The following is a 21,650-nucleotide window of genomic DNA, read 5'->3' as shown; positions in this document are numbered from 1 at the left end:
CGTTTATCGTTTAAGTTGGGAGATAGTTCTTGACACAAAACTGAACAATAGTTTTGTATCCCCTGTATATTGAGAAATACATGCGCGCCCTTCACTTCAAACATTTTCTTGAAACACGAATCCATTTTCAAACACGGCAAGTTACCGTTGAAGTCTGTTTTAACGTTGTGGATGCACATTCTAACTTGTTGCTATGCTAGTTCATTGCCCATTAATATATTTAAGTTTTGTTGCTATAGCCTATCATATACACCTACCAAACCAAGTTTATGCGAGTGTTTGTATCTCAACAAAGGTTATCTAATGATTCCTTGTCATTTAGAGCATGGCATTCTTTTTATCAACCATACCTCTGATATCTCAGGAAACAGTATTGCCTCCTCAAAATTTGTTCCACTCGTGAAGATCCAGGGTTGAGCAGGTCTTCAGCAATCCATGCTTGCCACAAAACGCGACTATGCTTGTAGTAAGGGGTGAGTAACAGAAACGGGTGGTCAGCTGACTTGTAGATAGATGTCATCGGTTCCCAATTGTGCAAGCAGATAATAATGCTGTGGATCAGTGGATCCCGCACCTGATAGAGCGATTCCTTCATTGGATAGTGTCTTCTGTTATTAGAATCCCTAAGTAAACCATGCAATGGCGAGGCAAGTTTCCCACCTTTTTATCTTCAAGTATATTATCTATTCAGACTCACTCTGCTATTTGGTGTGGGATTGTAGCATGAGATTTGTTTACTTCTTAGGGGGCACCTTTAGAATTCAGCACCATGATTTCTCGTGAGGACGTTCCCAGCTATAGGTCACATGTCAGTGAGACAGGCAACCAGTTTGTGAGAACCCGCCGGACGCGAACCCGCGACCTTCGGATTGTTAGCCAGACAGCTAACCAACTGAGCTACGTCCACATTGTTGCACAATGTGCAAATTTAGCTAGTCATTCCTGTGACGTCATGGAAATTAACGGAAAGTTACGGGTAGACTTGGTGCCTCGTGCTTTCAATCTGCTGATGGTTGCCGAATGGTCCTGATATCATTTGGCACAATCGTCCTATTCCGTAATCTACAATGTTGTGTTGAATGAGCCGATATGGTTCGAACTGAAAATGGTTGTTGACGTCAGGCGTCAGACGTTGATTTCACGGTGCATGCATGAATGAGGTGCTTGTGTGCTTTCGTGACAGAAAAGTGTTGTAGGAACCCAGTAGGGATAATGTGGATCGCGCTAAGGAATGAGTGAGGCATGGGCATATTTGGTGACGGCACGAGGTGAGTTAAGACTTCGAGTCATTTTTGAAAATATGTAGATCTAGAGGTGTAAGTTGCTGGAGGCCGATTTCCATCAGCCCCAAATTTCGACATTAAACCATTTCATCGTTTATTTAACTTTTGAAGTTTTTGGTATCCCGTTTTTCTTTGTGAACAAAGTATTAAACATGGAAAAGGAAAACACTTGGTACTCATGCATTTACCTACTATATTGGATTAGGTCCCTTACCCTAACCCTAGGAGTAATTCTAGTAAATAGGATTACACTCACCGAACTGGCACAAAAATGGCTGACGTATCCAGTCTAATGAATTCTTACCACTTCGTAAAATAAATATTTCCTTGTAATGGAGCAAATTACTGAATGACAAAGATATATATGTATATTAGTTTACAGTTGTAATTCATTTGATCCAAATAGTGCATGATGATACCCATAAGTTCCTGGGGTAGAATAGGCCTTCAGCAACCCATGCTTGCCACAAAAGGCGACTATGCTTGTCGTAAGAGGCGACTAGCGGGATTGGGTGGTCAGGCTCGCTAACTTGGTTGACACATGTCATAGGTTCCAAATTTCGCAGATCGATGCTCATGTTGTTGATCACTGGATTGTCTAGTCCAGACTTGATTATTTACAGACCGCTGCCATATAGCTGGAATATTGCTGAGTGCGGTGTAAAACTAAACTCATTCACTCACTAGTGATGCACCAGTCAATGGAATGATTGATTTATTGATCATTTCACAAACTTCAGTTATCGATTGAAAAAAAAATTCCAATCAATGACTCTGTACACTATCTTCAACATGAACGATTTGTTAGTCTGTCTCACAGTCCCTAAACCATATTAATTTACCTACTGCCAAGCTTTCTCAGCAGTACCAAAAGCCTTTGATGGCCCAGGGGTAGATTTCCTCTGGTTCAGAATATCTGGACTCCTTGGGGCTCCTTTTCAATTAAAATGGGTTTGTTACTATAAAAATTATATGTATTCAGAGGCTTAGCATTAGTCTAGCGATCAGTGTACAATGAAAGATTTGTAAATACCTTCAAATAGGCTTGCGATCAAGGCAGTATTACAAGCAGTCAAGTCTACAGCTTGCTGAAGGAGCAGTCATTTTCTTGTGCAGGTAGTCTCTTGCAGCATAATTACAGTTTTAGCATGGATATATAGTTAGACCCATATTTAAGCATTGATTAAAGTTATGGAAATGTATGTTATGTAAGCATATCTTTAAAAAAACAAGTACTCTGTAAATGTAACACAGTTGAAACAAGCAATTTGGTTGGAGGGTCAAGAAAATGAATGCTGTCTTGAAAATGATTGCTTTGAAAAAATGTTTCTATTTGCGAAAGGCTCAATTCTCGTCGAAATCACAAACAAGATTGGAAATGGATCACGTGGATATTTCTCACATCTTTTAGATGTACAGCTATTGTATTCTGATTTCTGCATTGGATTCGACATGTAGGTCTTGAGTTTGTTTCTCAATTTTCGGGCACATATATATTTTTGTGCTTACCTCTTAACTGTAAAGATAGTGGTCAAAATACATATTAGTTTTCAATGCTCCATGATTTTCAGTATCCTTTTGTCAGTGTTTTTTAATCCATTTTTAAGGAAGAATGAGTTCAGATTGTGTAACGGATGGATTATGATTTTAGAGGTCGATTCCACGCACTATTATGCACACATTTCTCACTTGAATTGTAGGAATTGTCACCACTCCTTGTTCAACAGTGTCACATGTAAGTCAGATTTAAAGAAACCAGGCTATTGGACATTTGAAAACTGGAGAGATTGTCCAAGATGTTGCACTTCGTTCATTTCAATGTTAACAACCACTATTTACTGCCTCCAGCATCTGGGTGTGTGCAGTAGGCTCCTTAGGGACTTTTACCAATTGCCTGATCCACTTAATGTACAGGAGATAAATTGATGTGATCAATATAATGGTCGTTACAGTAGGTATTGACAGACATAATGGCTATAGGCCAGAACCTGTGTAACCTCTTTACGTTTCGAAAACAACAGTCTTTTCAGCCAATGAAATGTCTTCACTCAATTGTTTTATTTGACCCTTTATATTTCTTGTATTTAATGTTGAAAATTGCGTACATGTATACTTCATACTTGACTTGAGTTCCTTTTGTATGGGACCAAATTCAAAATTGTGGACCAAATTCACTTTTTTCTAGAACATTTATTTTCTAAATATTTTGAACACTGTACAGTCATTTCAAGATCATTGAAAAAAAAAGTTTGGGAAAGCTCATTTGTAGAGCTGTCAATACCTGGTCTGTTAAATGTATTTAATGTGTTTTCTGCTTTTGTTATTTGTTCAAATTATGTTTGTTTTTGTTTGAAAAAAACTGCATGTTTAATTTTGATTGTTAAATGATCTTAAGGTCCTTATCTGGCAGATGTGTGTTAGAATTTCATTTGGTCCTCATCTAGAGTTACTTCTGTTCTATTTTAATTTATTGGTTTGTTTATAAGTTCATTGGTGAAATATCTGTTTTCCAAGTGACATAAGTAGCTTGTTGGCTTTGAACCCTCTTCAGATGCAATTCCATTTCAGACTTGTATTAGACCCATGAAGGTCCTGGGTAGAAGAGACCTTCAGCAACCCATGCTTGTCATAAAAGGCAATTATGCTTGTTGTTAGAGGTGACTAACAGGATCAGGTGGTCAGGCTCACTGACTTCGTTGACACATGTCATGGTTCCCAATTGCGCAGATCAATGCTCATGTAGTTGATAACTGGATACTCTGGTCCAGGCTTGATTATTTACAGACTGCTGCCATATAACCATCCTCGATATCTCCAGGGTATATGTTCCGAAAAGTCTCCACTATACCCTGGACGCATCTACGGGTCGGCCCGATAATTTTATTACCTCCCTTTGCTGACTCTGCTTTCTCACAGTAGCCAATCAGAGTGGTCGCCGTTATAACCGAATTTGCCAGTGTCAACAAAGGTAGCAGTTGCAACTGCGAAGGTTTGCTCGCCATGCGACTCACAATTTGGGGAAATCATACATGCAACTTTATAACTTTATAGGTCCGAAACCTTTTTTAAAACATATGCAAGAAATCCATCTAATACTTTCAGACAACCTCTGCATGGTTTGTTTGCCAAGTTTAATTGGTTAGAGAATTTAAAAAGCGAAAGTGAGTTGTGATTGGTTCGCTCAAATTCCCAGCGTAGACACCTGATTGAAAATAAAAAGCCAGCCAAGGGAGGAAATAAATATATCGGGATGCCGTAGATGCATCCAGGGTATAGTGGAGACTTTTCGGAATGTAGACCCTGGAGATATCGAGGATGCCATTTTACTGGAATATAGCCGAATGCAGCATAAAACTAAACTCACTCACTGACTCGCTTATTTGTATTTATCTATACACTTCATTATCTTTTCATGAGTGTGTTTAGCTTTGCTTTGCTTTTAGCAATAGCTTGAACGGGCTTGACACATTTCACCCATGATGGAAATTGAACACAATTCTTTGGTGTGGCAGGGAAAAACTTTAACCACCAGGCTACCACACCACCTGTACTAACTGGTGCTATTGTAGAAGGATGGTTGCCCCTAAATTATGAATGATCCCATTTCCCCTTTCAGATTTTGTGAAACTCTAGAGTCAAAGTCATGGTCATGGAAACTCCTAGTCCACAATGTGTTGGCCGTGAGTTCGTGAGGCAGTACTACACCCTGCTTCATGAGGCTCCGGTCCATCTTCACAGGTAAGTACTTAATCAGTCCTTTCCATGCAAAAGGGAAACTTGTTTCTGAACTTGATCAGAAGCTCTCTGTGTCAGTGTCATTTCTATTGACATGGTTAAATAAAGATCTGGGTGCTGTAATGGAACACTTAAAACTTGTATAATCATGTTTTGTGTTAAAGAAGGACCTTGTGATGGCTCCTATCATTTGAAGGCAGCAAATATTTCATTAAAATGAGATATTTGTTTTTGTTACCACACAATGAAGATCAGGGGACATCACAAAAAGGTAAATGTTTTGCAAAGTTTGACAAATGGTTAGCAAAAGTCACCAGCAAACCACTGATCAGTGAGATGAAAGGTCACTCTCGCGTATCCGGTAATGGTTGCCATAAGACCTTCGTTAACAGTTTCAAGAACTAAGATCTGATTTTAATGATATTGAACCTGTGATAAAGATACTGTCAATCAATGCGAAAAAACAAAGGGAAAAAACGTGTTAATTTCCAAAAACATATTTTTATGCCTTGCTGTGTAAATTTCTCTTCAGCAGCACTTGGGTGTCTTATGAAAATCATTAACCCACATGCACCCCTGTATGAAATGGTTATAAAATGCTTACAAATACTATTAGACATTGATAATTAGGTGCTAGAGAGAAAGAGAGTAGTATACAAGGATCATTAGTATTGTTTTGGAGTCTTCGAGTCGTGGTCATGAGATTTGGACATGTGAAAAAAACAATGGCGACAGGTTTGAGACATCCAACAAAATATTGAAAACTATTGAACTTAAAGCTAAAGTTTTAATTATAAATATTCTTTTCTGTGTAATTTACTGGAACAGTGCTTTATTTGTGCTACAGTAATTAAAATGTATGATGTTAGACACCATTTTAGATACTTCAGTAGAAATAGGCGCACCTCGGTGTTCGTGAATTGCCTGACCCTCTGACATATCTGGCAGATTCACCAGCGGTCAGTTGAAAGGCACCAACCAACTGGCCCCCATGTTGATTGAATGTTTCACAATGACTTCGTCTGAAGTTATTTTTGGCATGTGACACTTGTTTGCTGTTTAAAAAGGTTATGTTTGTTATTATATGACGTTAAAAGGTTTATTTTAGTCTTTGAGTCCTGTGAATTTTCAGTGGGTCAGACATCTGAAACATACAGGACCCAATGTCCAGTTACTTTAAAACACCATTTGCGAACACTGACCTCAGTCGAGTGCATAGCATTGAAAGACGCCAAAGGTTTTATTTACAGACATCAAGGAAAAGTTTTTATACCCCCGGCATGTAATGCGGGTAGATATAGTCAATGACTCACCTGTCTGTCCCTCCGTAATCTTTTTGTTTCAGGAGCATAACTCAAAAACCAAATTTTAGTTTTAGACCAAACTTGATAGATATATTAATCTGAACCTAAGGTTCTGCCTTTTGCTATTTACAGATTTTTGGCATTTTTAACTGTTCAGTATTTTTCTGTAACATACGAGTCCAAACCTTAAGTGGTGCCTTTTGCTAATTACAGGTTTTTGTGATATATTTTTTCTCAGTTGCCATAGAAACGTATCAGACTGTCAAAAATAAGAGGTGTGTTTCGTTTCCAGAGCACAACTAAAAAACTTCTTAATCTTTTAGCAAAACTTGGCAGGTATGTTAGGCAGACCATAAAGTGGTGCCTTTTGCTATTTGTAGATTTTTGTGATTAACCATTTTCCCAGTTTCCATGTACATGATTCTGACTTTGTCTCAAAATAGAGGGATGGGCCTCATTTCCGGAGAACAATTTGAAAACCATTTGATCAACAGATCTTGGCAGATATATGAGACAGATCATTAAGTGGTGTCTTTTGTTTACAGATATATGGCATTTATATATTTCATAATTTCCATGGAAATGATTCAAACTTAATCTAACAAATATCCAGTAACTGTCAGATGATTTGTCCTTTCAAATATGTCGGGAAGGAGGGGATATGTCATCTTTTGATGACTCTTGTTACAAAAACCCAGCTTTTTCTAGTGATTACAGGATCTAACATGCAAAAATGCAGTAATGTTAACTAGTGCTCAAAAGAAAGTATGTGATGTGTTTGGCCAAACTTGAAAAGAGAAGCATAAATACACTTCAAAAACAAAAAGAATTTTGACTTAGGAACAATTTCAGTTTTAGGGAAATATTTACCGCAAACCAGTATATGCTGAATCCCAACATGTGGAGGAATAGTTGACAACAGAACAAAATGTGTAACAAAAACATAATACAGTGTTCCCGGTGTTTTTGAAAATTACCAGTGGCTTAGGCTGACAGGGTCTGAAAATTCCAGATGAACTAGTTTTTATCCAGAGGAAAAGTAATCAGTGTTTGTAGTGAAATACTGTCAATAAATTTGGTGCAAAGTATGCTGTGGACTGCTTTTTTTTTCCAGAGAATGTTCATTGGACCTACATTAACCCATTCAAGACTGTAGGCTGAAAAGTTTTTACGTTAATGAAAAAAAGCACATGCTTGGGCAACAGGTTCAGAGTTCTCAGTGAGCAAATTAACACTGTTGGAGGATATGATTAAACAAATCAAATGAACTGAAGAATAATAAAAGCAACAACAGTACTCGTAAAAGTTGTCAAACTTACTTTTTCCATCTTTATTGTACGATTGTGTAGTGTAATTCAAGTGACATTTTGACTTTCCTCTCTTCAGACTTCATGCTCGGACACAATGTTTGATGCTAAAATATTTGCATGAAATGTTCTTGTCACGGGTCATAACCTAGCATGAGACGTCCTCAAAGTTCCGTAATATGTGTATAGGTGGTGATGTTTTGTGTAACACATTCAGAATAGCATGATTTTACCCAGAATGTTCCACTAGATCTAGAGGTTTTTGTTTACGAGGACATAATCCATTGCTGTTTTTAGATTTGCTGACTTAGGTCACGTGTCTGATTTTGACCAGTCACGATCCATGCAGGCTGAGGCTAGAAAGTGTCATTGTAAACTACCTTTATCCAATAAAATTGCTTTTTATAAATCAGAAAATACTCTCTGCTTGGGTACAGTGATATTGTTGATGTTCAGAGTTCCAAACGATACCTGCCATCGAACGAATTGCCTTGTGTATTTCCCTCTGCAGTATCACATTATTATGAGGAATACCACTGATATATGCCCCAGTTTTTTCTCCCTTTGTGATTTATCTGGACATATAAATGTATAAGCCTGCATTTTCATTAAAAATTAACTTGTTTAAGGTGTGGTTGTATTATGTGAATAATATGATAAAAAAAATAACTTTCTTATTAATAAACAGTATGATTAGACCTTTTAAGGCCAGACACTGCACCTCAAATATGACAAAATGCTTATGAAGTATTTCTTAGGTTTAATTAGTTTCAACTTAGAGGTATACATGTTAACAATTGATAAAGAGTCTTTTCCAGGTGATGATGCCACTGGTTGCCATGGAAACGTCCAAGATGGCCGCCGAAAGCCTGAAAAATGATGAAACTTAGTGAAAGTTTTTCTCTAAAACTAGTAAAGATATCTACACAATTTCAACTTTACATCATAGCTTTGGGTGTGTAGGGTGCAATGACAGAGAGAAAATATTTAAAAAAGACTTATGTTATTTAAAATTTTGTTTTAAAAACATCACTTTTTGGAGTTGATTTTTTACTCATATTTTATTTTTTAAAAAGAAATCGGGGAAGAAAATTTAAAAACTCTCTGTTATTGCATAAAGTAATTAACTGCCTATATGTACACAAAATTTCATTCAAATTAGGTGATTAACAACCGAGAACTATGTGCACTAAGATCGCTAATGACGTATATGGAGAAAATCAGGAAATAAGTTTGGTCATGTTTTTTTCTACTTTGACACCAGACAAACACATTCAAAATCTCACTTTACTGAAGGGATGTATTCCAAATACATGAAACAATTCATATACAAAAAAAATAAAATTAAAAAAAAATAAAATCCAGTTCACATTATGAAAATTACTTAGTTGCCTCAACACAAACTCGGTCCCTTCGCACCCATTGGTATGATCGATCAGTTTGACATACATTGTCACAGAAATGAGATCGAAGGTTTTCAAAAGATTTAAATTTTGAAAGTTTTATACGTGAATATCCATTCTTACCTTCAAAGGCTCCTGTGGAATATTTTCCTCAAAGGCGTGGTCCCTACATGTTTCCAATGCATCGAAAATGTCAAAGCTGTCAGAATCTAACACAAGCTTGATCGCGCTGTTAACCACTGACACTGTATTTGAAGCATGTCTGCAGCTACTGCGCCTCGTATTCTTCACGTAGCCATGCTTTGACTTTGTTAATCTCATTTTTACAGAATACAACAACCGTTAGTCAAGAATATCTCAAATACGACGTTTCTCGGTCAATATTTTCGCTAAGCAGACGCCATTTTGAATGCTACCGGGAAAGGGCGAAGTTTTGTTGATTTGCCGAATGGTGCATTGTGGGATATGTTTTGCCATATAAGGAAGTAACGAAGATTGCCGAATGGTGCATTGTGGGACATTTCGCCTTGCCGAATGCTGCACTGTGGGATACTTTGCCTTATAAGGATGTTTTCGTACAGAATACCTCTCGCGGGAAAGTGAAGATATCCGCACGTGGAATGTCTATTTTTAGAATGTTTTTGACCAGCAACATGGCGGAAACGATCAGCTTTCTAGCGATGTATAACATGAATGGGTTCGTTTACGGTAGAGGGGCGTGGTTACGGGTGAAAGATCAGTGTTTTCAGAGTTTGATTACACACATATTTAACTAATTCCACAGATATGATGTTTTTAGGGGTTTATGTCAAATTTAAAGACATTATATGGAAAGCAGCATGTTGTATCGCTAAGTACATGTGTTGAATAAATGAAAAATATCAAAATCTCGATTTTGATAGATTGAAGCAAAAATGTCAATTTAAGGTGCCGTGTCTGGCCTTAAATGGTGTATGATATGCAGTTGTAACAATGATTTATGAGCTGATCGATTTGGGTGACCTTGATCTTATTTTCAGTATGACCATAGCACTTTGTCCACTTCTGGAACTTACGTTTAACCCCAAATTCCTTAAAACATTGCAAGCAAAGTCCTTAATTTTGTCGACATTCTACACTGGGTGATTATCGAGACACCAGTCATTTCACATATCTTGTTTGTGAGCAGAAAGTAAAGAAGTGAATATGTTAAAAATATTTCATTCTTCTTTCGTGGCGGGGCTCATTGCCATGTTAGTGGCAAACACATGTCATGAAGAGTATTCACCTTTATCTCCTTTACGTTCTCAAATATGTGTGTAATATTTAGTCAAACGTCTTTGCTTCACTTACCTGTAAAATGCAATTTGATGAACACTTTTTTTTTTATTGTAACATCGGCAGCAACTTTGACTCTTAACGTGTTATCTAGAATTTATCGTGTGCTTGATGTCAGAATCTTTCAGGACGATTGTGCAGATGCTTCTGTATTTATCCAGTGATATATAGGATGTGAATTCCTACCTATATGTTTCACACTTTGAAAATTGAGATTGGACACAACAGAATTTATTAGCACGTCCACAGGACGCAGAAAAAGGTCAAAATACTATTTGTAAAAATGCCATGCAATTAATGCTAATCTATCACTGAGTTCACCACCAGTTAGGGTTGTATCATTTTGATTACGGAAACAGTTAATATTATGATCATGATACACAATACAATAACAGAATTATTAATAATATTCAAGTGTCTGTGACATTTTATTGTCCAGGGCCTCCAAACTCAGTATTTGGGTAAATCCCTGTTTATCATTCCAACTAATGGTGCAGAGTCTTGTCAGTGGAGATGAACTTTTCATGCTGGAGCACACCTGTTTCATAAACTGTATCATCCCCTGCCTCAAATGAGCAGAGGATACAGGAACAAATCTCAAACTTTCTACAAAGAAAGAACTTAACTTTCACTCCATGCAAGATGGTATTAATAAGCCAGTGAAGTCACTTTGTGAAAATTTGTAGGCACATCAGATGTATGCTTGGTCATGCATTTGATGTGTTTGTCCTAATGCAGAATGACAACTTGTACATACTAAAGTGTTCATCGCATACATCACTCCCATCATGATTAATTTATTTGTATTGTTTCTTATTATGTACTGAGAAACAGAATGACAAGAATTCAAAATAATTTCATGTTACAAAGTACCTTTGCTTATTTATTCACTGAGTGATTTGGTTAAGTCATCAATCATGTCTGATGTTCTGAAAAGCTTTACCATTATTTGGTGAGTTGAGATGTACAAATTTTACTTTTGTTATGTACAAATTGACAAAGGCAAGAGGTTGCACTGTCTTCATCTCCTATTGCTTGTGAAATTGTTCGCTCATCATCCTTTCGATGGCTGGGTTCGATTGCCCACATGGGTACAATGTGTAAGACAATTTCAGGTGTCCCCCACCATGATATTGCTGAAATGTTGTCAGACGTTGTGTGAAACAAGTTTCACTCTTTTGCTTGCGATAGATTTTACAGAAGTTGCACTGAATTTTGCATGTGGCTTTTTAATGGCTTCTGTTCAGATCAGTAGATTTTAGCTTCTTAGGTCTGGTACATTCTCTTACCACAGTGGTTACTTGTCACATCTTCCTATGTAACCTCTGTTCTGATACGAACCTTTCATGGTGTGAGTTTTCAAGACTCGTGATTGGAGGCAATCAGATTAGTAGTGCAATCAGCGACCTTGTTTCAAAAGTGATCATCCGAAAGACCTTGGTATTTTCCGGATGCATCATGAAAATTAGAACCTCTTTCCGAGTGGGATACTCAAATGTTTTTTTCTAGACAGAACTCAGTCATGTCACTTTTGTTTCTCCACATTCCTTGCATTTGTCAAGTTGAATCTAAGTTGATGTAACACATGCTCTGATTGGACAGAACAATGGGAGATAAATCTGCTGCCATTTTTTGCCACAAGGGGATTTTATGAGAACCGAGAAATATGGCCGTATTATAACAGGTTCGTAGGAAGATATGACAAGTAACCTCTGCGGGAAGAGATAGGGTCTGGTATTGAGGAGAAAATATTTTTAAATCAATCCTTGCAGTAGTGGCTCTTTGTTGACAACACTGTTAAGGCATTATTTGTTTTATTCAAGTATGTCAAATTGCCTGATCATTTCAGAACTTCAAAGGTCTTACAGATGTATTTTGTCTTCAGATTTTACAGTCACAACTCCTGTTTTGTGCATGGTGGAGTTGAAAAGCCAGGGGAAGAGCAACCTCCTGTGATGGGACAGGCTGTGAGTATGCAAAGTGTCTCTTTTCTCATTATTAAATGGAATGCGCATTTGCTACTTAATCTATGCTTTGTGTATGGCAAATGCTGTGAATAGAAAAATATAGTCTTGCACAAGGAATTATGGACACTTTCACTTTAATGACCTGGATTTATTACTATGGAAATAGGACAGTAGTTTAGACCAGAATTGGTCTCAGGAAGAGATTAAAATCATGGCCCAAAAGTTGTTTTAACCATTCAACACCCCTGACACCGTAGGTCGGTATACTGGCCAGGCAGTAGTTGCATCAAAGAGGTATAAAATTTTGGATCCTAACTAAATAATGGCAATTACCTCTACACTTTTCACAATGTCTGAAAACACTTACCAAGTTTCAAATGACCATATATAATAGACAGAATTAGAATTATAAACTTTTTCGCAATGTTAATGCTTATAATCGCAAAGATAATTCTTGGACACATGCTTCGGCAATGGGTCCACTTCATAGCTGTCAAAGAGTAAAATAACAATGTTTTGTTAACAAAAAGCTCAGTACTTTTCGTTACACTCCACGAGTGAGTCTTATAAAACCTTATGTGTCAGGTAACCTTTGAGATTGACCAATCTGAACACAGCTTACCAAATCACGAAAGTTGACGTTCACACATACTTTTTGAACTTTTTATCCTGAAAAGGTTTGTACCCGAATGAATCCGAATGCTATTTAGCGTACGATTGCTTCCGGGTGATGCACATGGTGCATGTGACATCTATGACAATGGTGAGTAAACAGTCGCTGAAAATAGTGTTTTGACAATATTCAAGGACTTCATCTTGCAGAAGTATTAGCTGATGGTAACCATGTCAACAGAAACCCCCAAAGCGTATATTCTGCAGTTCAAATAACTGAGTTTAATGTGGGTTTTTGTTTGTCGAGACGTCTGTGTCTGTGACCAGCATATTTTGTAAGTCCGATTGGTTAAATGTATTTAACCATCTCGGTATTGATTGGACAGTCATAGGTCACTCAAAGGTTACCTGATGTCACCTGATGTCACCTTCTACCAGGGTCTGTTAGAGGTCAGGTCAGCAGCAGCCGAGGTCAGCAGCAGCAATATGGTTGGCGGACTTAGGTCACATGTACGATTTTGACCAATCATGTTCCTCATAGCAGAATGTGGCAGAAAAGCATCATTAGGAACCAATCTTTATCAAATAAAATCGGGTCTTACAACTGTGAAACTACTCTTGGCAAGGTTACAGTGATCAAGTTGATTCCCAGCTTTCGAACAATGCCCACTATCAAACGAATTGCCTCACGTCACTCTTGCGAAACTTCCAGAACAGAGGTATTTCCTGTTGCATAAACGTTTCAAAACAGAAATCCACTGACATCAGAAAATACATGACCAGACATATTTTTAAAATCTGTCTATTATAATTTTCTGATTACGGGAAACTGAAACTATCAATAGAGAAAGGTAAGGGGATACTATGACGTGACATGCACGCATACACGCAGTGAATCCTTTTAAACCCAGGCGTTTGTGTTTTCTCATCAAATTCGTCCTGATTCCGAATTGTCCGCACTACTGAATCAAGACTGCCTCTGTCTGTCAGAGTAGTTTAACCAATCACAAAACAGCTCACTTGTCATCCATGCTTTGTATTGTTTTTCAGTATTGTTTACAATTGCAAGGTTTAACAAATATTTTTACAAGTAATCTGGTGCATAGCATTAAAGTACAGCTATTCATTATGTGCAAATAGTTTAAGATGGAACTTTTAATCAGTAATTATCCCTTGCAACACTTTTTGTGGAAGGTATTAAAATGCACTCCATCTGTCTGTGCACTGTTATCTTTTCCAGAGCAGAACTTTAAAAGCACTCAATATTTCTTCACCAAGCTTGGCATATAGATAGGTCTGGTGCTGTTTGGTGTGGGTATTCTGAACAAAATATATTTGGCATTTCCATGGCAACAAGTTTGACTTCAACTAGAATTGGTGGTAGTGCTCTTTTCCAGAGCAGAATTCTAAAACCTTTCAATATTTCGTCATCAAACTTGACACAGATTCATCTAATGATGTACTGGTGCCTACAGATAGTTTTGGATTTCTGAATGAAATGTATTTTGCATTTCCTTGGCAACAAGCTTGACTTAAACTGAAATGGTGGTAGTGCTCTTTTCCCGAAGTAGAACTCTCAAACCCTTAACTATTTCTTCCTCAAACTTGGTACGTAGCATGGTCTACTGGTGTACTGATGCCTTTTGCTAGTTTTGAATTCTGAATTAAACATTTTATTTGCTTCCATGACACCAATTTAGACTTGGCCAAAAATAGATGGTTGTGCTCCTTTCTTTACTTTCCTTCCACTATACATGTACAAATACCAAAACATTAGTCATAATCATAACTTGTAGACTATCATGAAGGATATTTTGCCGTTGCGGGTGATGTTGATGACTTTGTCTTCTTGTATTCCCTGGAACAAGTCCCAGATAACGCTCCCATACTCACCTTCACTGCAACATTATCTTGTCACCAAAGTCAAATTTCAACTCTCAACTTTCAATTAACCAAACTAAGGGATGTCGGTATTCTATCAATACTGTTGAAAAAGTCACACAAAAAAGAAAAAAGCAAATATATAAAGTCACAACCTCAGATGTCACTATTTACATTTACAAATTCCAATATATCTGAGGGTAGACCCTCCAAAACAACACGCCTACCTCTTCCCAGGGTCCTATTCAGATATACACAAAGTGATCCCTGCAACTAGTAGTGACACATTTGTTTCTTTCCAGGATATTCACAAGAAGATCATGTCTCTCAACTTCAGAGATTGCCATGCAAAAATCCGTCAGGTGGATAGTCAGGCTACAGTTGGAAATGCGGTTGTTGTGCAGGCAAGTACTAATTGTTACCTTAAATGCCTCTTTCACATGGTCTTTTTATCCCCCTGGCATGTAGTGCAAGGGGATATAGTCGATGCCTCGTCCGCCCGTCCCCCGTCTGTCCATCCGTCCGTAATCATTTTGTTTCCGGAGCATAACTCAGAAACCGTTTAATATTTTTAGACCAAACTTTGTAGATATAGTAATCTCAGCCTATGGTTGTGCCTTTTGCTGTGTACAGATTTTTGGCATTTATATTTTTTTTTGTTTTTCCATGGAACATTTTGGTGTTAGTCTTATGGTGGGGTGGGCTTCGTTTTTTCAGCAGAACTCGAAAACCGTTCAATATTTTTCTGCAAAACTTGGTAGATATATCAGTCGGAACCTAAAGTTGTGCCTTTTGCTACTTACAGTTTTTTGTGATTTATTTTCTTTGTCTCCATGGAAATGTTTTGGACTTAGTCTGAAAGTGAGAGGTGTGTTTCGTTTCTAGAGCAGAACTCTAAAACTTCTAAATATCTGTCAGGAAAACTTGGTAGATATGTGTGGCAGACCCCAGAGTGGTGCCTTTTGCTATTTACAGGTTTTTGTGATTTATTATTTTCTTGGTTTCCATGGAAACATTTCGGACTTCGTCTCAAAATGGAGGTATGGGCTTCGTTTCCGGAGGAGAACTCAAAAACCATTCAATATTTTTTTGCAGAACTTGGTAAATATATCATTCGGAACCTGAAGTGGTGCCTTTTGCTATTTCCAGGTTTTAGTGATTTATCATTTTCTCAGTTCTCATGGAAACGTTTTTGACTTGCTCTCAAAAGTGAGAGGTGTGTTTTGTTTCCGGAGCAGAACTCAAAAACTTCTTAATATCTTTCTGTAAAACTTGGTAGATATGTGTGGCAGACCCCAGAGAGGTGCCTTTAGCTATTTCCTAATTTTTTTGGGAGGGTATTATTTTCTTGGTTCTTTGAACATGTTGCTGACTTCGTTTCTGGAGCACAGCTTGAAAACCATTTCGTATCTTTCAAAAGACCTTGGCAGATATACGAGACAGATCTTGAAGTGGTGACTTTTTCTGATTACAGATATACAGCATTTATATTTTTCATGAATTCCATGGAAACAATTCAGACTTGGTCTAAAAACACAATAAGTAACTGTCGGATGATTTGTCCTTTCAAATATGTGGGGGCAGGGGTGATACGTCATCTTCTGATGCCTCTTGTTTGTCTTTTTAGGTCAGTGGTTCTGCCTTTGTCAAAACCATGAAGCTATCAGTCCTGTCTGTCTGTTTTGGCATATTAAGATGGGCATACTGACACTAAATGTTTCAGTCTCTTGAAATTTGGTGACGACCTTCACAGCAGACACCAGTTGATTTTGGATGACACTTTGAAAACTTGTGTGAATGTGATCTTGTAAAACATTACACTCAGAGTCTACAATTATGTGAAGAACAGGGATCAATCTAGCACTGCATCCCTGACAGTGAATTCTGGCAGGATTCTTTTTTTTTATTATTATTATTAAAATGCACTTCCTCCGTCCGTCTGTCCATCTGTGCGTGTACATTTATCTTTGCTGGAGCAGAACTCTAAAACTGTTCAGTATTTCTTCACCAAACTTGACGCATAGATTGGTCTAGTGGTGTACTGGTGCCTTTTGATAGTTTTTGAATTCTGAATAAAATGTTTTGGCATTTCCATGGCAACATGTTTGACTTCAACTGAAATTGGAGCTAATGCAGGGGGTATTGATACGTGACTGCGTCTTGTTTTTTTACATGTGAGCTCTCTTGAATGAAATATTATTTTTGTGGAAAGGCAATGTCAGGGTTACGAAATGAAGATGGTTTTTAATGTGTACACAAACAAAAGTAGCTTCTATTGATCCATGTACTCCCAGAAATGATGTGTCTAATAATTACCATTTTCTTCAGAAACGTGACAGATGATTGGCTGACAATAAGTAAGCAACCAATCTGAAGCAGGCTTGTATATGACTTTGGTTTCAGTCGTGTTATGAGATAATATGTAGCAGTCGACATGCCATGTGGAAAGATACTACAGCTATCAAATTAGCAAACAACATTAACTTATATATTTGGTCAAACAAAGATATAACTCAGACAAGTGAAAGCTCTGCACAGACAGCAGGCTATGCTGTAATAAAACACAAAGTTACTAATGGGACATTTCTAGTTAACTGAATTCTTATCTTTTGGCAAAGAAAATGATTTCATTTTTCATAAACTACACACTTAAAATGGTAACATAAAGGTCAAGCAAAAATTGTGCAACCAGTAACACAATATAAATGATCATGTACGTATTACGTTAACTCGTGCACCTGTGAGAGTCACATGTTTTTTTCGTGTACACATTTACATAGCTCAAATCAAAAGAGTGTTTGCAAATATATAAAAAAGATCACAAATCATTGTCTTGTTTTTCATGACAAATACCCAATGTGGTTTCTTGACCTATATTTATTTTCGGTTTTGCATATATTAATGTACTGTATGGTCCTTAAGTTTACTTAGCCAATCAGGTGCTGCATATTAGGCAGCTGGATGATTTGTAATATCTTGATAAGTTGCAAACATGCCCATCACTTAAACTTGCCCATCCTCGATATCTCCAGGGTATACGCTCCAATAAGTCTCCACTATACCCTGGACGCATCTACGGCTCTGCCAGATAAATTTATTACCCCCCTTGACTGTCTTGTCATCCAGTCAGGTGTCTACGCTGGGAAGTTGAGCAAACCAATCACAACTCACTTTCCTTTTTTTAATTATTTAACCGATTGTACTTGGCAACATAAACCATGCAGAGGTTGTCTGAAAGAGGTAGAAGGCGTTCTTGCATATGTTGTTTTAAAGTTTCGGACCTGTCAATTTGTTTGTGGGACGCACTGTGGGCAAACCTTCGCAGTTGCGACCGCTACCTTTGTTGACACTGGCAAGCTCTGTTATAACGGCGGCCTAGCTGATTGGCTATTGTGAGAAGGCGGAGCCAGCAAAGGGAGGTAATAAATTTATCTGGCAGAGCCGTAGATGCGTCCAGGGTATAGTGGAGGCTTATCGGAACGTATAGCCTGGAGATATCGAGGATGAAACTTGCCTGACACACCAACTTCTGAATGGGGTACGGTGCTGTCACATAACCTTAGTTAGGCTATATAAAAAAATGTGATCAGCTTGTCACTTTTACCTGTGCGCATAACATTTCTTTATTGCCATTTTAAAAAAGTAAATTTTTAAACTTATCTGATCTCACGTTATGCATCTCTCTTCCTCTCTTTGACCCAGTGTGGAAACGCGCTGTCAGCTAAGTTCAGTCAAATCATCTTGGCCTCTGAGCACCCGACCTCTGCCTCTGCAATAGACACCTGTCAATCATCCTGCACATGCAGTCGATCACATGATGTCCTCTACTTGTCATTCTCTTTCTTGTCACACCGCTGTGCAGACGCTTGTTGTCTCTGTGAAGATATAAGTTGGAATTGTAAATAAACATGGGTGGATCTAAAGAGAAGGTATCTGTGAAGCGTAACATTGCAGTCAATGTAGTAGAAACGAGACGTCAGACAAGGAGTTTCTATGTATTGGCAGATAGCTAATAGACAGTCGTCTGATAGAGATCGTCGGGGAACAGCAGATGGGCAATCTGCTCCTAAAAGCTGAGGAAAGAACAACACAAATTAGTTGGTAGACGGTCATCTTCAAAATTAGCAGATTAAGCTTTTTCGAAGGAGGCATCGGACTCATACATGAGTGAGAATTTGAGACAATTGTTTTGTCCTAGTAATTCGGAGGCTTTGCGGGATGTGGGCAAATCGTCGTTGCCACCACGTGTGGTGGTTTTATCACAACCACAACCTTCATTGCGTCTGGCTTCTATTGTAACGATATGGCAGTATGCATCAATTTACCCGACCGACCTATTGATTTGGTCTACCACTCAAGGCCATGATGTGGTTGCATTTCAGCTGATTGAGTCTGGCGATTCACTTTAAGTGGTAGGGGTGGAATCAATCTGGCATTTCCCATCCACTTCAGGCGAACACTCGAATTCACTCTGGCATGATGCGCTCTCAACAACTTCGTTTGGATGCGGCTCTCACTCAACCACTTATGGCCGATTCGGCGATTCACTTGAAAGCGGCGCTTCCACAACAACAGGGCAGTCTCGGTTCAGTGCTTCCTCAACCATATCGGTCCAGTGCGGCACTACATTCTGAAGCGCTGCTCTCTCGACAGCAGTATAGGTTTGATGTGTCGCTTACTCGGGGTGACTTCGATTCGGTGTTTCATCAGAGAGTGGTTATTTTTCATGTTGGTTCGAGTGCAGCGCTTAGTGCACATACAGTCGCCAGTGCGGTGACTAGGACTGTGCCCCTTGTGTCGATGACTACTCCACATGTATTGACTGCAGCTGTCGGGACACCGTTAATAACTTACTCTACAGGTTGCTCAGACGTGACTGGTTTGTTATATAGCGTTCCGCAATTTACTTCGGCGCCTTTATCAAGGCCAACTTTGACAGTCTCCTGGGCGCCGGTACTGGAGACGGTAACATCGCAACCTAAGGATTTTGATGCGTTTGTGGTGCGCGTAGCTGCGGCCCTTGGAATTAGCGATTACGTTCAAACGTACATAGACATGATTATTATCAACAATCATTCACAAGTCCTTGTATAATCGACAGTGGATATTGTTTCCGATTCCCAACACTAGTTACAACTTTAACATTTACTTCAAATCCTGCGCTTCAAATCTTGTAATGTTTTGAAATACAGTTTAACAGACCATGAATTTACAGCACACAAGAAATTGAAGAGGCACACTTAATTCATCATGATCTTGCCCATGAGGCATACTTTTAAAAAATGTGATGGTAAACTCCTTTATTTGTAGATTGGGGTGTTATGTTTTTTTAGCTGACTAGAGAAAACATATTTTTTTCTACCAATGCCCTTAACCTGAAACTGTCATTATGTGTTGGATTGTTTAAAAGTGTCAATATTGGGAGTAACTTGGAGTCCAATAGTCAACTTTCTGTTTGTCAAGCATCGTTAAAGGTGAAAAATATAATCTTTGATAAAATGTAGTAGCAATATTGATGCTGTGTTAAAACATTGGCTCAGTATTATACAAGGTTGTCAGTTGCAAAGGTTTGCAATAAAAACTGTTTTGTTTGCTCAGGGATTTACCCAGAGTCCTGTTTTTAGGGTCCCTGGAACTTATAGTGTTAATTTTCAGGGGTTCCAGACACTTGACTATTATTATTATTAAATCATCACATTGTATTTACATTAATTGAAATGCAAATGATATCATAACCCAGCTAGTAGCAAACTTGATAGCTTGTTACTTTACTGAAATTTTACTAAAAGTATTTTGACGTTTTCTACATCACCATGGATGCACTTAAGAATTTTGGTGTGTCCATTGTCAATATTTATGTGTGTATAGGATGCTGAACTTTGCGTCCTGTATATCCTGTTTGTTATCGTGAGTTACAAAATTGTTCACCCTGGCAAATTTCTTTGCTCATGGTTAATATCAGTGGACTGATTTGCATGTTGGTTCATTGGCAGGTTACTGGAGAATTGTCTAACAACGGTGAGCCCATGAGAAGATTCATGCAAACATTTGTGCTTGCTCCTCAATCCCCGAAGAAGTACTATGTGCACAATGACATCTTCCGTTACCAGGATGAAGTGTTCCACGACAACGACAGTGACGATGCAGAGGTGGCAGAGGAGGCTGGGGGTATGCAGCTTCTTGAACTAGGAGATAACAGCTTCTGTAGTGGGTATAGATTATGCAGACCAGAATTCATAACATCTATTAATATGTGATCCCTACATTGTGTGCATGTTTCACTCACCTGACCTTTGAGGTCTTGTGGACATTCATTTTTTAATTTTTTTTTTAGGGCAAATCCTCTTCTGTCAGTGATAACATCCTTCAACCTTTACATTTCTCATGGCTGTAGCAGTGTTGAATGATAGATTCAGTCGATCATTGTTACTGTATGGGACATAAAATTTAGCTTTTGATACTCATGAGACTTTTAAAATATGATATATTCAATGACGGGTGCCTAGTGACAAGTGATCTGTGTAAGATTACTGACTTTGTAGTGAAAAGAACGTAATATGAATGAATGAATGAATGTACGAATAAGCTGAGTAGGAATGTGTTGTACTGTATAGTGTGTTTTACTGTTCTTTCAATGGATTTTCGTGAATAGCGAACTACGGATATAACGAACTAATTTCAGTGGTCCGTTGTAGTTCGCTATAAAAGTATTTTACTGTACATAGTCATTTGTATATGATAATGATTAAGCCATCTTGGTCACAAGGTTTAGGTCACTCTTGAATAATCTCGAAGTTTCAAGCCAGAGATTTGATATTTGAGACCCTGCTCTAATATTCTT

General features: G+C 38.0%; 1 protein-coding gene across 4 annotated transcripts in view; it reads left to right on the top strand.

The window, feature by feature from the left end:
- Nucleotides 1-21,650, top strand: part of LOC137284061 (ras GTPase-activating protein-binding protein 2-like) — a 38,711-nt gene that overhangs the window by 692 nt on the left and 16,369 nt on the right. For 2 of the 4 annotated variants that reach the window (XM_067815717.1, XM_067815716.1), the window contains exons 2-5: nt 4,900-5,021; nt 12,235-12,316; nt 15,112-15,213; nt 20,803-21,016. In XM_067815717.1, coding sequence (XP_067671818.1) covers nt 4,927-5,021; nt 12,235-12,316; nt 15,112-15,213; nt 20,803-21,016 — 493 coding nt within the window. In that variant the 5' untranslated portion in view covers nt 4,900-4,926. The remainder of the gene's footprint in view (nt 1-4,899; nt 5,022-12,234; nt 12,317-15,111; nt 15,214-20,802; nt 21,017-21,650) is intronic. The other 2 variants (XM_067815720.1, XM_067815718.1) reach the window with 1 other exon arrangement.

Source organism: Haliotis asinina, chromosome 5, assembly GCF_037392515.1.
Source record: "Haliotis asinina isolate JCU_RB_2024 chromosome 5, JCU_Hal_asi_v2, whole genome shotgun sequence".
NCBI lineage: Eukaryota > Metazoa > Mollusca > Gastropoda > Lepetellida > Haliotidae > Haliotis > Haliotis asinina.
The sequence above is the reverse complement of the archived record's forward strand: the minus strand, read 5'-3'. Positions and strand labels throughout refer to the sequence as shown.